Consider the following 15,745-nt stretch of genomic DNA (forward strand, 5'->3'; position numbering starts at 1 on the left):
TTGTTGAGGGACAGACCCGTGTTTCTCTTTGACATACTTTAGACTTTTTTCATAGCTTTTTGTTTAAAAAAAAGAAAAAAAAGAAAAAAAAGGTCTTTGGGTAGTTTCACACTGACTGGCCCAAAGGAAGCACTGAAAAACACAGGATAAGCTTCAACTGCTTTATTGCAAGGTGCCAGGAACAAGAGTAAAATGCAGGAGTGCAATAACTTTCTCTTTCTGTTACCACTATATATTTAGAATGCTATGTAATTTATGGTGGCGAAATATTAACAATCACTGCAGTTATTCAGCTGAAACACAGTATAGTGCAGTGTACATAACTTTAAATGTTGCTTAATATTTGCTCTGAGTTAAAATGATCATTTCAACAATTATTTTATAAGTTAGAAACTGGGCTTGATTTGCATGGGCATATTTATTTATTGTCTTTCTTTTTTATTCTACCTTTCATCATTCATATTACAACAGTGCCCCTTGTTTTCACATGTGAAATAGAAGGAGAAGAAAATGTGTTCCCTCATTCCTTCAAGATGGTTAGTCCATCAGCCCCCTGTTGGCCATAAGAGTGCATGGCAACATCTACAGCCACTGAAACAGGCCTCATAGTGCCTCATGTTTTAGAAACGGTGTCTATATTGTTATATGCCAGTCATGGGTTTGGCTTTACGCAAGCATAGGAGGCATGTAGAGACCTGCTTTCTTCCAGGTGTCGAGCAGCCTTATGGGCTGTAGAACAGGTCATGGACATGACTGTCGTCTAACTTCAGGTATGCTGGGAGTGGACGAGAGACCAAACAGTCTGGAGCCTGACATCAACATCACAGAGTAATTGAATCAAGCCTGTTACAACACGTAAAAGGTGATACCCATTCACTTTTCATAGCAGTGGCAATTTACATACTAACTAGACCATGAAACTTAACTAGCCTGTAAATCTAGATTACAAAAACTGTGTGTGTATGCTCGATCTATCGCAGTCAAAACAACCGCTCACACAGAGATTTATCATCACTACAACAGTATCAACATGTCCAACACGAGAAACCTAACAAACAGCATCATGAGACAGTGATGCACAGCTACTGCAGATTATACATTATCATTTGACAAGTTAAATCAACAGTGATCATATTCAGAGCTGTATACACACTGACTGTCAGCCTTGATGGATCTTACAGTGACAGCTGCAGTTGCCAACTGTGAGGACATGAGCTGTGTGCGTGTTTTCATGTAGGCCTAAAATAGTGCCTTGATAAACTTACCACATGCAGTTACATAACAGCCAACAGTGACATACTGACCAATGACACAGTGTTTCAGAGGGGATTGGTGTAGCAGGGGTTAATAGAGGTCTCCGGTCCGGTTAGTTATCTGTCTCTGCCAATCACGCAGAGCCATGCTTCTCCCCGGATCCAATAGGAATCCCTGTCCAGGTTCTTAGTCTGTCCCAAGGGATTAACCTTTTCATCTCCTGGTGATGACGAGATTAGAAACATATACACTGATATATGGACACCTTCCAACCCTGACAACCTGAGGACACTCTTCAAGCTTGTGTTTAATAGCTTCACTGGTGCAGGGGGTGAAGGAGTCAAAGGTATGTGTGCTAGTGTATGTGTTCGTGTGTGTGAGGAGAAAGCAGAAAGAAGATAGCACTGCAACAACACATGTGCACAACAGCACAACACCCCACACACTCACAACTTCCCCAAAACGTGACCCTGAGCTTTTGACCCCAAGTCCCAAACATGACATCATCCAGCTTAGAAGTTTGTTCCACACTGATCTCATCATGGTGAGACACAGAGGCTGTTTTTTTTTTTTTTTTTGGAGAGGAGGGTGTGTTTTGGGGGAGGAACAGCTCAGCCATGCCTCTCAACACTTCATACCACAACAAGAGGCCCCTTTCAGAAGCAATGGCCCTCATATCTACCTCAGCTTTAAGCCTCTGCTCCTGCTGACCCGCTTCTAAACCCTGGAATTCCCCCGTGACAGTTCGCCTTTGGCATTTAGATTTTCCTTAACGGCACAGCCATCCATCTTCTCAAGGCTAGGCTTCCACCAACAGAGGTCACATAAAACTCGAGCTAGTCTTGCCTTTCTGTGCTCCTGTTGCAGTGATAACAAAGCCCTCAACAGATGCTGTGGGCCATCTGCTCAGCTTGCTCTGCGCCACTTTAATTTTTGTATAATTCAAACTGATCAACATTAAAACAACCAAACTGCTATTTATGTGATGTCGCTATGTGAGTCTCTTTTCAGACGCTGTGAGAATTAGACATGGAGACAGAGACAATTACAACGTCCTTACATCATATATGAAAGAGAGAAGACATCCTCTCTTGTCCTTGATAAAAGCAGAATGGACTCTCAGATGGTCAGGGGCAGCCCTCCAAATGCTGACAGAGTTGTTCCACCTGCCAAACACACACACACCCACCAGTGACACACACACATGCGCATAGCAACTCAGTGGCCATGGACCCCGCAGCGTGCAGTGATTCAATTAGACACTTTGGCTTCCAGCTTAAACACACATTAAACACACCCTCATGCTGCTCGAAAAGACACAATCTTTAGGGTTACAGTGGCGCTGGTGATGCTGCTGAGACTATCAAAGGAATGTGCACTGGGGAATGGATTGCTTTAATGGTTCTAATTGTTTGTTTAGACGGCTCCTGCTTCGTACTTGTCCTCCGCCTCTCTCGCTTCCACCTACTCTCTGTTCCAGGGCACTCTCTTTACATGGTTGCAGCCTTACAGTGTTGAGACAAATAGCGGGTTCAGGGATCAGAGAGATAAACATGCAGAAATAGTCTGAATTTATTCATGCTCACTTAAAACTCCCCCACACACCGTGCCTAAACCTCATCAAAGATCAATAAAAGCTGCAGCATGAACCATAAACTTGCACACAATCATGTACAGAGTGTATCTTGCAAGCTGTAAAGCACACAAATAGATCACACAAGACATGAGCATGAATTGCATCCATATGGACACACACAAAAGCAACATCTACAGGCTCAATTAAACACATCACCAAATGCTCTTTTTTCTTTTTTAACGCAATGTGTGTTTGCACACATTTTCAAAGACAGCCATCTGATAAAACAGCCTGTACCACCAGCTGCATCTCCAGGACATGCTGTTCAGATGTTTAAATTGCATGTTTTACAAAGGAATACACTGATAATATCTCTACTTGAAAAAAGTAACTCGTGAGCTGTTGACTCGATAAGTAAAACCTCGCTTTAAATCCAATCTGCGCTGATTTGAATAATGCTTGCAGTCTAAATTCAAACAGGTTAAGTGGCGCCAATTTTATCGGCAGCTGCAAAAAAAAGCCTTAAACCAAAGTGTCTATATGCGTCTGCAGGTGAAAGCAGAAAAAACTGTGGAGAAGGAAGATTAAAGAAAGGTGACACTGAAGGATGAGATAGAAGTGTGTGGAAATAAGGGGTCGAACACTGAGATAGAGGCAAAGAGACAGGAGAACAGCAGAGTGAAATTATCAAATAGTTTCAGGCAGCGGTAGTGTGGAGAGGGAAGCGAAAAAGAAAAAAAAAACTGCAGGCTGGGAAGGTGCAAGGAGTCAGGTTGATGTTCCAATAACAGCACCTCTCAGTTTGGCTTGGTGTTTTCTCCTTCTCACTCTCCTGGCTCACGCTTGCTGTTTTTCAAAGGAAACTGGCTCAGGCCGCGGCATCTAGCCGGTTCCTGCTCACACAGAGTGCCTATTCAGACCTGTGCTGCTCCTCCTATCCGCTGCATGGGCGATGGCTGGTGTGAGGACTGAGGTGTGGACGAGAGGGGTGGGGGGGTGGGGGGGACGTGCACTGGGGGTAGGGGAAGCGTTGGGTGCAGAGGTGCGAAGGGGAGCCAGATGGTTTGGACTGCGGTTAATAGACTTGAGGCTGGCTGGGAGGCAGGAAGGTTTGGAAGAGATGGCTGAGGGTCAGGAGCTCGATGTGTGGTTCCAAGAAGGAGAGGAGGGCTTGGTAGGCTGAGCTGGGCGTGTGTGATGTGATACAAAGCCCCTTTCTCCTCTACTTCACACACACACACACCATGCTTGATTTTGGCATACAGCACTGGAAAGACTGGAGCCTACTGTAGCTATCTGTGGTACAGATGCCAAAGACACACTTCCAAACACACAACGCACACACACAGTAAACAGACTAAAGCCCATGTACATAACACTTACAAGTAAATAAACCTGGCTATTTCAATTCATTTTTGGCTGTTCCTCTGCTGTAGGAAACTCTTTCCATCTAATTCAGAACAAATGGAAAAAAAACTCATTAAAAAAAAACAAAAACTCACATTAACAGTCAAATCCTGGGTGCTAAACCTAATGGCTCTAATTAAATCAAAGCACTCTGCTTAATTATATGGCTTACAGTGTTGGCTTATTACACTTACATTCACTACTTAGTCATACGCGCTGTCAGAAGTGCACAAGACCCACAGAGACGAGCTCAGCGGGGAGCAGTGTACGATGAAGCGGCCCGTTGTGGAGGAATGTGTTTTGGCTCAGACCTGACTGTGTATCCTGTGTCACAAGAGAGCGAGTGCTGTTAGCTTTAGCACACCTTTCACTGAAGCAAGCAGGTCTGGTGTAACTTAGGCTACTTAAACAAACCTCACACCTGAACTAACATACACACACTTACAGATGTACACACACACAGGTTTCAACTGCTGACTGGCTGCTTCTTCATGGTAGGATTTTGACTCTAATCCTGATACAGATTCGTTTATTGCAAGAAAGAAAGAAACAGGCAATGCAATAAGGAGTGATCAAATTAATGGTGAAAAGGGTAAAAGAGGAAGATGATGGAGAAAGTCAAGAATAGAAATGAAATGCAACTATGAGTTGTGTTAGTCCAGTACAAATAAGATAAACCTTTACTCTTATTACAAATTCATCATCAGGGTACAGATACATCAGTCCAGCTACAGCACAACTGTCCCACAGCAGGCAGGGATTAACTGAAGTCAAACTGCAGGACCTCATACATTTAGAAAGCATCAGATCTGTGAGGTCTGAAGGGAGTGGAGCTGAAAAATATCTCTTACTAAGACTGATTACACAGAAGGTAAACAGTAAAACAGCCACAGTGAATGTCTTCAGGCACATGACAACATATGTTCAAGCGAAAAAAATCAGAATTACACAGGGGAGGTATTTCTCTGCAGTTACATCAGTGCAGTTTCAAATAGAGAAGGCACTGATGTGCTCAGTTGCCGTTTCTGATGAGTCCTGCTCAATAAAATGGTCAGGGCAGCTTGACCAGTGGTCTGGGATCAGATGAAGAGAAGCTACATGAATATCAGCCAATGGATATTTAAGGCCAAGCCTGCAGGGTCTCGAATCTGTAGAACTATCCGAGGCATGGCCACAGCTAAGTTTAGGGTTTGGGAGCGTGTGAGAGGTCAAACATGAGTCCTGGGTGAGGCAGCAAGAAACTTCCCCCTGACCCCCACATGAGCTAACAGTCCACTGGGGTCAGAAGCTGAGCTACCATAACCACAACATGTTAGGGTCAACAGCTGGTCCATTGCATGATTTCATTAGTCTTGGTACTAAAACCTCAATAGTTACAACAGCAGAACCCCGAAAGGGAACCTTTTCAATCTTTCATCAGATGATATCATTGGTATGATGAGCAGCAGCACTCCTTGTCCTTAGAGCAGGGTAACTCTGATCCAGTGACGTCAACACACATAAACACTCACACACAGAGAAAGTATTGTACTTTCGCGAACAATGACTGACTTACAGAATGACATTCTCAGCAAAAGTCAAGCTTTTATAACATGAGCTAAAGTGAATGACCTCAGAAACCCCCGAAACAAATGTCAACATTTAACTGGCAATGCCACGATCTACGTAGTCAGGGCCAGTCTGCAGGCTAAAATTAGACCAGGGAGAAAGTGTCCATCTACGGCCCTCCGGCTATCAATAAGGAGAAGGAGAAGAGGACAGGGGGACTGAGTCTGAGAAGGTGAAAGAGGCTAAATGAGAAGCAGAGACCAGGGGACATCAAAGATAAAGTAAATAAAAAAAAACAACAACAAACGCTGTGTGTATCTGGCTCTGTGGTGACAGGAAACAGTGTGTATACGTCTATTAATGGCGGTGGGTTCAGTGACATCAGGTTGTCTCTCCCGGTGGGAAACAGTAATTACACACGACCATTTCCTGTTTCCCATCAGCCACCTCTCCTCTAAGGCAAATCCTGTATTACTGTGGGCAAAATGCTTCTTACACTTCTGCTTCTGAGATGCAGTAACTGTATTATGGGCCTCATAAGAGAGGAGGGAACGACGAAAGAAAACAGTGCTGTGGAGCCAAGAATGCAGTCATTCCTATTATAACAGACTTGTTAAAACCTGAAGAGCAGAAAAGTTATATCCTGCTGAGCTTGAAAATAACACACTGACTGCTCTCGTACTCTTCTCTTTCTCTTCCTGACACAGCAATTATACATGCATGAGGAATGCTGGAACATCAGGACACGCATGATCTTCTCACTTCTTAATTTTCTTTTTAAATGACATGCCTCTATCTTCTGAGATGCCCACTGAAGAAAAATATGACAAACAAGGTGTACCTCTGTTTATGTTATATTATGTTCTACATATATGTGTATGCATGTGCAAAAGGTGAGAGTGGCCTTCAGATACACTGTACGTTTCTGCATGGAAAAACGAAAGGAGGAGAAAAGGGTTTACAGTGTAATAACTGCAAATCGTGATGATCCAACACGACGTTTATGAAAGACCCTGGAGCAAGAAACATCCATAGCTTGCTGAAATTACAGTTAGACTGTGGGCCGTGCAGCTCAGACACACACAAAGAATCCCTGTCTCATAAACCCACCCAGGCAGAGGAGACATGGGGGGAGGGAGGGAGAGGGATGGCGACTCGAGTGAGCGAGCATGTGAGCAAACAAGTGAGTGTTTATCAGCAAAAGCACTCGTGAGTTGAAGACAAGCACAATTTCGTATCCAACAATCTCAAAATCTCTGCAGAGTAATGCTGCTCTGCAGCCAACCCTGACCTCTGAACTCCCCCGTGAAGGGGGGAGAAGCGGCGAGAGAGATTTCCCACAGGGCTAAAAAAAGGGCTCATCATCTTGTTATTACACATTCCTGTCCTTTCAATCGAATTTACAGATATAAAACTAAGACGAAGACCAGAAAATGCTTAAATGAAGGTCTTCGGACAGAAATGCCTCTTATCTGCATTCCAACATAATGCACTAGATTCAATATTCAGACAAAGTGACACTTTCCAGTCTATGTCTGAGTTGTAAACAAATTTCTTTATCAAAGGAAGCACTGTGACAGGAACTAATAAGCTGATTAGTGTCTGATCAACTTGCTGGTAATAAAAAAGACCTCATGATAGCTGGTTTGTGCCAGTGAATTTCAGGCTGTCTGTGCTATAAATGTCTCAGGAGAATAACTTTGAGCACGAGTGGCTCCTTGGTTTAATGTGAATTTCAAAGAGAGATGAACAAACAGGGAACCGTAACAGAACAGACTAGACTTCACATAAGCTGAAGAAGTTGGCAGGTGTGTGTGTGTGTGTGTGTGTGTGCGTGTGTTATTTTATAGTCACATATCTCCTCTTATGTGATCAAAAAGCCAGACACCTGGCATGCTCTGTGGCACTTGGCTCTGGTGGATAAACAAAGCAACACCTCTTACAGGAAAATGATGCCAAACTGCTAGCAGGTACAACACGCCAAGCAACAGCCAGCGAGTGATATCACCTCTCATACAGCCCTCATGTCACACAGCTGAAGGCCTTTTGGACAAGATTTCAGCTGACATAGTGAGAAAGAAACCGTCTGCTTTTTACATCTCTAAACAGCTGCAGCACAGACAGTCAATATCTTTTTCGGATTATGGGGCCAGATTATGAAGCGTATTAGAATTTCCCTTTGAAATTCCTGTAACATTTCCAACGACCACGTGTCTCCTGGACTTTGTTAAGAAAGAGACAGACACATTCTTAAAGTACTTCCTCTGTAACCATGAACAGTGAGAGATATTTTGGAGAAAATGTGGTTAGATATTGCATTAATGATCAACCTTCATCATGTTGTATACAATGACTCCTTTCTCTGTATTTCTTAGAACAATACTAGCGCGCGCACATACACACACATATGCATGCATGTGCACAGGCATCCAATAGGGACTTATGAGGTCCATATGTGCAGCTGTGGACTGTGTGTGAACCCCAGTTGGAAAGGGAGACACAGAGAGGGAGAGGTGGATGGCATGCAGCATTATTTTCTATTCGCTGACAGCGAGAGCTTTGCCATCTGCAGGAGGAGAGACCACACCAGTGTCAGCTCGACTTGTTTGTCACATAGAAAGATTCTTTAACCAACCCCTCTGTAAACTTAACAACACAGGGAGGCACAGCTGCAGCCTCCGTCAGTTAACACAGTAATGCACTGTAGTTTTTGGGGGGCGGGGTGGGGGGGGCCAAACATGTCTGAAAATAGATTTCAGTTACTACTGAGCCGTCTTGTAATCAGGCTTGATAGTCGATCAATCACAAAAAAAAGTAAAACACTCTGAGACATGATCACACACACACACACACACACACACACACACACACACACACACACTTCTTCCAATGACACACCCCACAACTTTGAGATTATGTAAAAAAAAAAAGGTGATTATAGCGCAAATAGCCACAAAAGGAGGATCAGAAACAAGTGATGGTGAGTTGAAGATTGACAAACTTTTACCTGTAAACTGAGCGCAATCTGACGGATGTACATCATATTGAGATCCTCCAATATCCACAGTTTTTCCTCCATGTTTGCGAATTTATCAACTGGCATCCTTTAGACAGATATCCACAGAATTGCTTCTTCTTGAAGTTAATGATCGGGCTCAAACCGCTACCCCGCAGGTCCCGGAGAGACAAAGTTCATTATGACAGTTCCTATTCGGTCGCGACCCGTACGATCAGTGCGTAAAACAATGCGTAAAAGTTCCGCTCTTCATCCAAAACAAGACTTGTAACTCCGGCAAAGCAGACAGAGGTGGAGTGGATGACAGCATCAGCTGCACTGTAGTAACCCTGTCTATAAAAAAAAAAATTCCCCCAACCCGTTCACGGCTCGTATTCTTCTTCTCTACTTTTCTCCGGGCAACAAAGATCCTCTCAAACACCCACAGTCAACACCCAGCGGCAGCGGGGGAAGAATGGAGCCTTTTAAAATGCAGTTCTTCTCTTTGTGTCCCTGTGTCCCGATTGTGAAAGCCGTCTGTCCTCTGTGTGACAAGAGACCTCTCCACAAAAGGGCATCGCCTCTGCGGGAGTGATCGGCACAACTAGCCCACTGTGTGCGCCCTGACGCTCCCCAACTCGGCGCTAGATTAACCCCTACGACGCGCCTCTGATGATGGTAATGAACTTTTTAAAAAAGGAGGAGGAGGGAAAAGAAAGAGAGAAAGATTACTGTAGTCGCCCCCACGCCCTTTTAAACAAACAAATAGCAAATACCACACCACCAAACGAGCATAGCGGGATGGAGAGCTTTGTTCTTTTAACTGGCTTGATGATAAATGCAGAAATTATAACCGTGTCAGCTGGCGCTCTTCACGAGGGGAGGCAAGGATGAAAATGAGAACCCAGCCAATGTTGCCTGATTCAGAAAAGGTCTAGGTGTGATACATTTAAACAAGGGAAATCATGTTATTATGTTTGTGATAATAAATATACGTAATAAATACAAGATTTAAAAAAAACTAAATTAAAATGTCTCATCTTTCTGCTGCTGTTACAAACTGATGAACTGAGAGTGCAGAAATTTGGTGAGGGAATTAGTAGGTCACAGGGTTACAACCTTTAAAATATTAATTTATGTCTCTCCTGGCAATTCTTACAACATTCAACAAAAATGTTGGCTCCCAATTTCACATTCAGGGTTAGAAGTCTGATGCTACAAATATATGAGAAAGTTGTTAAGAAAAAAAAAAAATCCACGCAGAAAAAAACCACAAAACACATCAAGACAGGGCCAGTCTCCTTTCCCATCACTCCAGCTGTTTGGTGTCCTGTTTCCTGTCCTCAAAACAAGAGAATCCTTAAGTTTACTCCATGTGACTTTCAGCCACAAACTGTGCTTGGTGATCCTGCCTCTGTCCTCTGGGAAAACTGGTTTGCAGCCAATCCGTCTGTGCTCTTTAGACCATACATGAAAAGCATGTATGGTCAGCTCCAGCGCGTTGATCCTGGACCTGATACAGCTGTTGTGAGTGTGATGCGTGTATCCTTCCTTGTGGCGTGGGTGAGACCAAGCTGCGCAAACCGCAAGCCGACCCCTTAACAGGAAACCGGCGTCACACTGCTCACTGAGCTACATGAATTAAAACACACACACATTCTTCTGGTATTCAACAACACCGACGCACTGGAGCAGAACAGGAGGCTTTCAGAGGGTCACTGACTGATTTCAAGGGTTCATCAAGAGGAAGAAGATCACACCTCAAAGGAAAGTTGTGGGAGATAAAGTACTAAACATGTTTTTTTTTAAACCACATTCTTCACTTTCACATGACATTTGGGACTACTCCTCTCCACACACATGCCCATATGGCCCTTCATCACTCCTAGGCATGTCCTCTAAACTCTTTTACACAGGCAAACAGTGAAAACAAAGGAGCTGTAAAGTCCTTTCACCCCAGAGGAGAGGAGGAGAGGAGCCAGGGGTGCCAGTAGCAAGCCGGGTCATTTCCCCAAGCAGAGAACAGCCTCCACCCTCAGAGTTTAAATCACCCAGCTAATCCGTCACAGACACCTACATGCTCACAGTAAGAGAAGAGATTTATTGTTCTTGAGGTGGAAAGAGAAATAGTTGAGGTGAATGCACAGAGGGAGGGTTACGGGTACTCACAAAACATTCTGGGGCTCTTGTATGAGTGTGTGTGTGCTTGCACTTGATTCACATCACACTGTGTGTAAATTCACATCCAGTCAATCCCCTGTGAAAGTTGATCTGGCATTCAACTGAACTGGAAAACACTACATTCACTTAACAAGACCTCAAACACCATAAACGGTGTGCTGACTTGTGTTAGAACTCCTTTAGCAAAGTGATCTAGTTTATCTCACAGCTGTTCTCACTTTTCTCATTCAATGCTTTTTTTTTTAAATGATAATAATGCACAAGCAACAGGACAGTAATTTTTATTATTACAATGCCACTTAATCCATTTAGTCCTCCTTTAGTCTCTCTATTACACCGGCAGCAGTTCCTTGAAGCAGAACATGCTGCAGGTAAATCTCCCCGCAGTAAAACACAAAGACTGACACCTTGTAACAAAAGCCTAGAGGCTGAACAAAAACAGACAGCAAAACAGCTATTATCTCAATGACAGGGCATGCATGGCAGGCAGGCGACCAGCTCAAACACAGAGCATCGCTGCTTCTTGGCCAGGAGCCACTGAGGATGAGGCAAACTGGGGTATTCAGAGAAAACAGATTTGTGTTTAGCAGAGAGAGAAGAGTTTTAGACCTGATTGGGATTTGTGCTGTATGTTAAACAGTGATTACCTACTGATGGGATGGTGGATTAGCAGCTTGTGACTACAGGCTTGGTCTGACTGCAGCAGGGCCAGATGTGTTAATTGGCTGTCATGAGGGAGGAATGAAACCAGTACATTACACAATGAGTTAATCCACCGCCAACTCTGAGGTTTGATCAAAACACTGAGGATTAGGTAAACGGAGCACTGACAGGAAACACTTGTTCCATGAAAAGATTAAAAAAAGGGATAAAATCCTCCAAATACACACAAGGCTGACCCTTGCACAATAGGTTCAGAGAGGGTTTCAAGACAATACCCGGTGCCCTTCTTGTTTCTGAACGGATGTGTGGAGGAATATAGAAAACTTCCTGTCCTTACTCCTAATCAGCTGGAGGAAACATGCTGGAGTCAGAGCGGAGGGTCAGATGGTGGTGCTGCGCCAAAGGGGACATTACAGGCAACTGCTATATATGTTGAAGTAAAAATGCAGGAAAAAAGGTGACTGATTGTAAGGCGGATTTATATTTTCAGCCACTGTTGGTCAGTCAGGTGGACAGTGGTGACAGTGTCAGCACTGAACTGAGCAGGAAAGGAAGGAAAGACTATCAAGACAAATGGACTCCAGACAATCTGTGTCTTAAAATAAATGATGAAGTAAAAGAGGGAATAAAACATTCCACATATAAGAAGTGATAAAAGACACTTCCCCATTTCTAATAAGTTAGGGCTTTATTTTTAGCCACGGCTAAAGGGATCCTGGTCAGTCCGCCACTTTGGTCCAACTTGAAGTATGGATTCAGATAAAATTTTGTACGGGCATTCATGGTTCTCAAAACCTGTGTGATCAGATTTCTTGCCCTGTCAGACTTTTTAGTGATGTTGCATCATTCCCAAATGTTTTTACTGCCAATGGGAAAGATGGCCAAAACTAAGAAAATAAGATCCAAGTTGTAACAAACGGTGATTGTTCTTTAGCATTACCAGACTCTGTATGCTTCAGTGCTCAGACAGGCAGTCTACTAAAGGAAAAAAAAGAACCCCGAGGAGAGCCATCTGATACTCTAAAGAGTGTAAAGAAAGCAAACATGATGATGATTATCAAACAAATGTCATTTTCTACATCTAATCAGCAGTATCTTATTGCCTCAGATAGCAACACCACCTTTTATCTTCAGAACTATGAAGTCTGTGCTAAAGGTTAAAATCTGTCTTTGGTCTAAAGCACAGTGTGGAGGCAGAGCAGGACAGGGAAACACAAGAGGGCTCCAGGCTAGATGGGCCCCAAAACCACAACAAAGAACCCTGACTGTCATCTAGACCCAATCTGAAAACCGAGCCCCACCCACACCTCAACTCCCACTCACTGACTGAGACATAGGTACACAGACAGAAACCTACACTTACATACACAAATACATACCCAGGCATAAACAGACACAAACAAAAACTCTGGGAACTACGTGAACATAGTACACACACAGACACACACACACATAAAGCTGTGGCAAAATGGTCTCGATTAAGGTTTGTCTGTCTGATTATGGCCTGCAACGCAAACATCCTCCCTGTTGTTTCACACAGAATTATTACAAAGCTTTTTCTTAGTGTATTTTACACACTGCAGACAGTTGACTACACAAGGAGAGAAAAAAAGAGGTATTTTCCACCTGATTTATAGTCTCGCGCTGAAAATGGGATCTGCCAAAGTACCAGGTTACAAATCTGCTCCTGTAAAATGTGCATCGCAAATAGAAAGGTAGTTCACCAAGGTGTACAGTTTTTGTGACTGAGAGATAAAATGAAACTTTCTGTGACTGTGCACAGTTAAGAGATAAATGTTCCTATCAAGATCGGAGCAGGCACACAGAAACAAGCAGCAGTTTTTCAGTCAGTCTACTAAAGAAAGAAAAAAAAAAACCTGCCTCAACAGATTTGAATATCACAGGACTTCAATTACATGGCTCTGTTACGGCAGGCAGTGGGTCACATCTGCTCGACTTGATGACAGCAGCGTGTGACGAGCTGTGAAACCAGACGTATCATAGAGAAATCCCCCCGGAGGTCAGTTCTCAGTTATAGAGCATGAAAAACCTGCGCTGACAGCCACACAGTCATAACTCAGACACAGAGACGGAGTAATGACATTGTAAATCTCATCGACAGTCTACCTTGTTATTAGCTGTATCGGTTTCAGTCTGTAATGTCTGAGTGGTCTAACTTCTACTTAAAGATTAGATACCGGGGCTGTTAAGATGATGCATGTCAAGGAGAGCGTTCTTTGATCAAAAGTTAAGGAATGCTAGGTGTGAAATGTTGGACACAGACCTAACTAACTAATCCAGCTGGTGTTCTTCTGCCACTGGAAATCCCATGATGAAGAAGAGCGTGTATGTGTCACAGTCCATGGGTTAGCTGAGAAAAGCTGGGAGTCGCTTGCCTCATCACAGACCACAGAAACAGGGAGTGTTTTTAGTACCTTGTTTTGAGGGGCCCCATATTATTTCTCAACACGACTCCATGTGCTGAAGGAAAAAAAAAAAACAGGCAGACATACACACAGTGAGCCACACATATACCTACAGAGACAGTTCAGCGGCATGTCAGGAGTAAGCAGAGCACTCTGGCTGCTTCCCAGAATCATTGCTGACTTTCAGGAACACTACCTCAGCCAGTCACAGGAGACTGCAGCATCTCATCATTTTGAAGGACCAGGCAGCACAGTGAAAGAGAAACTAACTCAGTCGGCAATTCATCTCTATTGATTTCTAGCCTCAGGGGTGAAGGCTGCGCAATATCAGACTAGATTTATGTGGATTTAAGAGCATATGTACACTGAGGCAATTCATTTAGTTTAATTTTTAAAAAAATGCATGCCCTTCTAAAATGACTATTAATGACTGTAAGTTGAATATAAAGTGAATGTCAGTTCCTTGAAGGAAAGGTGAATAAGAGGAGTGAAAAGTTGTGTCTTAGCTGCTGGACTGCTGCACCATCTGACATGGAGCAATGGCTCCCTCTGCAGAGCAGCAGCAACAACACAGCCAGATCTGCAATCAAGTGAAACGCAACACACCGATGCCTTGCTAACAAATCATTAATACATTCAAAGTGGAGATGTGTGTCAATATCAGTCTGGTAAACTTCGATAACTGTAATCAGAAACTGCTGAAAAAAAAAAGAATGTTCAAGGAGGTAACACGCTCCTGTTGGTTCACTGCTGAAACCAGACGTGGTGAAGATGAGTTTCACAGACACTGAGAGTGAGGAGTGAAGAGAAAGACAGAGACAGAGAAAAACAGAAAAAATCTAAAGTCATTGTTCCATATATAAATAGTCAGACTTAAAAAAACAAATAAATACTTTTATTTGCAATGAGGTCAATTCTCCCAGACTTTTATACATGTTTTTACTAGAGCTTACAACAAGAAACTGCTGTTTGTAGTAAAGAGTATGTCTGGGTAAAATCTAAAACAGAGGCCACAAATCTAAACATCTGCAGAAACAATATAAAAATCTAAACATCTGCAGAAACAATAGAAAATCTAAACATCTGCAGAGAAGACATTATGAAGGCCATCTCTCAAACTGACAAGCACGACATCTTTAAAGGTTGAATGTTTTTGCCAACAAGGAGTGAGGAATGAGAGATGACACAATGATTTAACAAGGCCCTGAACATAATGTTTGTTTGTGTGAACCGGTTTGGTCTTTGATTGTGTTTGAATGAATCAAGATGTTTTATTTCAGCTCTCTTTTAATGTTTTGGAGTGGTACTAAATGTCATGTTAAGGTCCAAATTCAGCACTGTGTTAATTTTTTGTTATTTTAGTTGCTTTTGGCAGATATGTAAGGTTTATTTATTACTTGGTTAACATGAGCTCATGCCAAAGATTTATCTCGCAGCTGCAAACATCTCTTAGTTGGGTGGTTTTCTGGCTGGCTCCTTAAGACTTTGGGGAATTCTCTGGATTGAGCCTGGACGCATACATAGACTTCCCAACGAATTTTGATAAATATATCACGTATTGCATATAATTTTAATAATGTGCCCCTCATACTGTATATGTAAAGGCAGCAGTATGATGGGTTATGCGAGGATGTTACATAATGTTTATTGCAGTCATAAACATTAATTTGTATCGTTGATTCATTATTCATTCAT

At 43.0% G+C, this 15,745-nt stretch overlaps 1 protein-coding gene across 3 annotated transcripts in view; it reads right to left on the bottom strand.

The window, feature by feature from the left end:
* rtkn (rhotekin) overlaps nt 1–15,745 on the bottom strand; it is a 54,868-nt gene that overhangs the window by 29,110 nt on the left and 10,013 nt on the right. The window contains exon 1 of one of the 3 annotated variants that reach the window (XM_041043000.1): nt 8,793–9,341. The exons of the other annotated variants lie outside the window; for them this stretch is intronic. Within the exon in view, the coding sequence (XP_040898934.1) occupies nt 8,793–8,888 (96 nt within the window). The 5' untranslated portion in view covers nt 8,889–9,341. Of the gene's footprint in view, nt 1–8,792; nt 9,342–15,745 lie in introns of those variants that run through there. 3 annotated transcript variants of the gene reach the window in all.

Source organism: Toxotes jaculatrix, chromosome 7, assembly GCF_017976425.1.
Source record: "Toxotes jaculatrix isolate fToxJac2 chromosome 7, fToxJac2.pri, whole genome shotgun sequence".
NCBI lineage: Eukaryota > Metazoa > Chordata > Actinopteri > Toxotidae > Toxotes > Toxotes jaculatrix.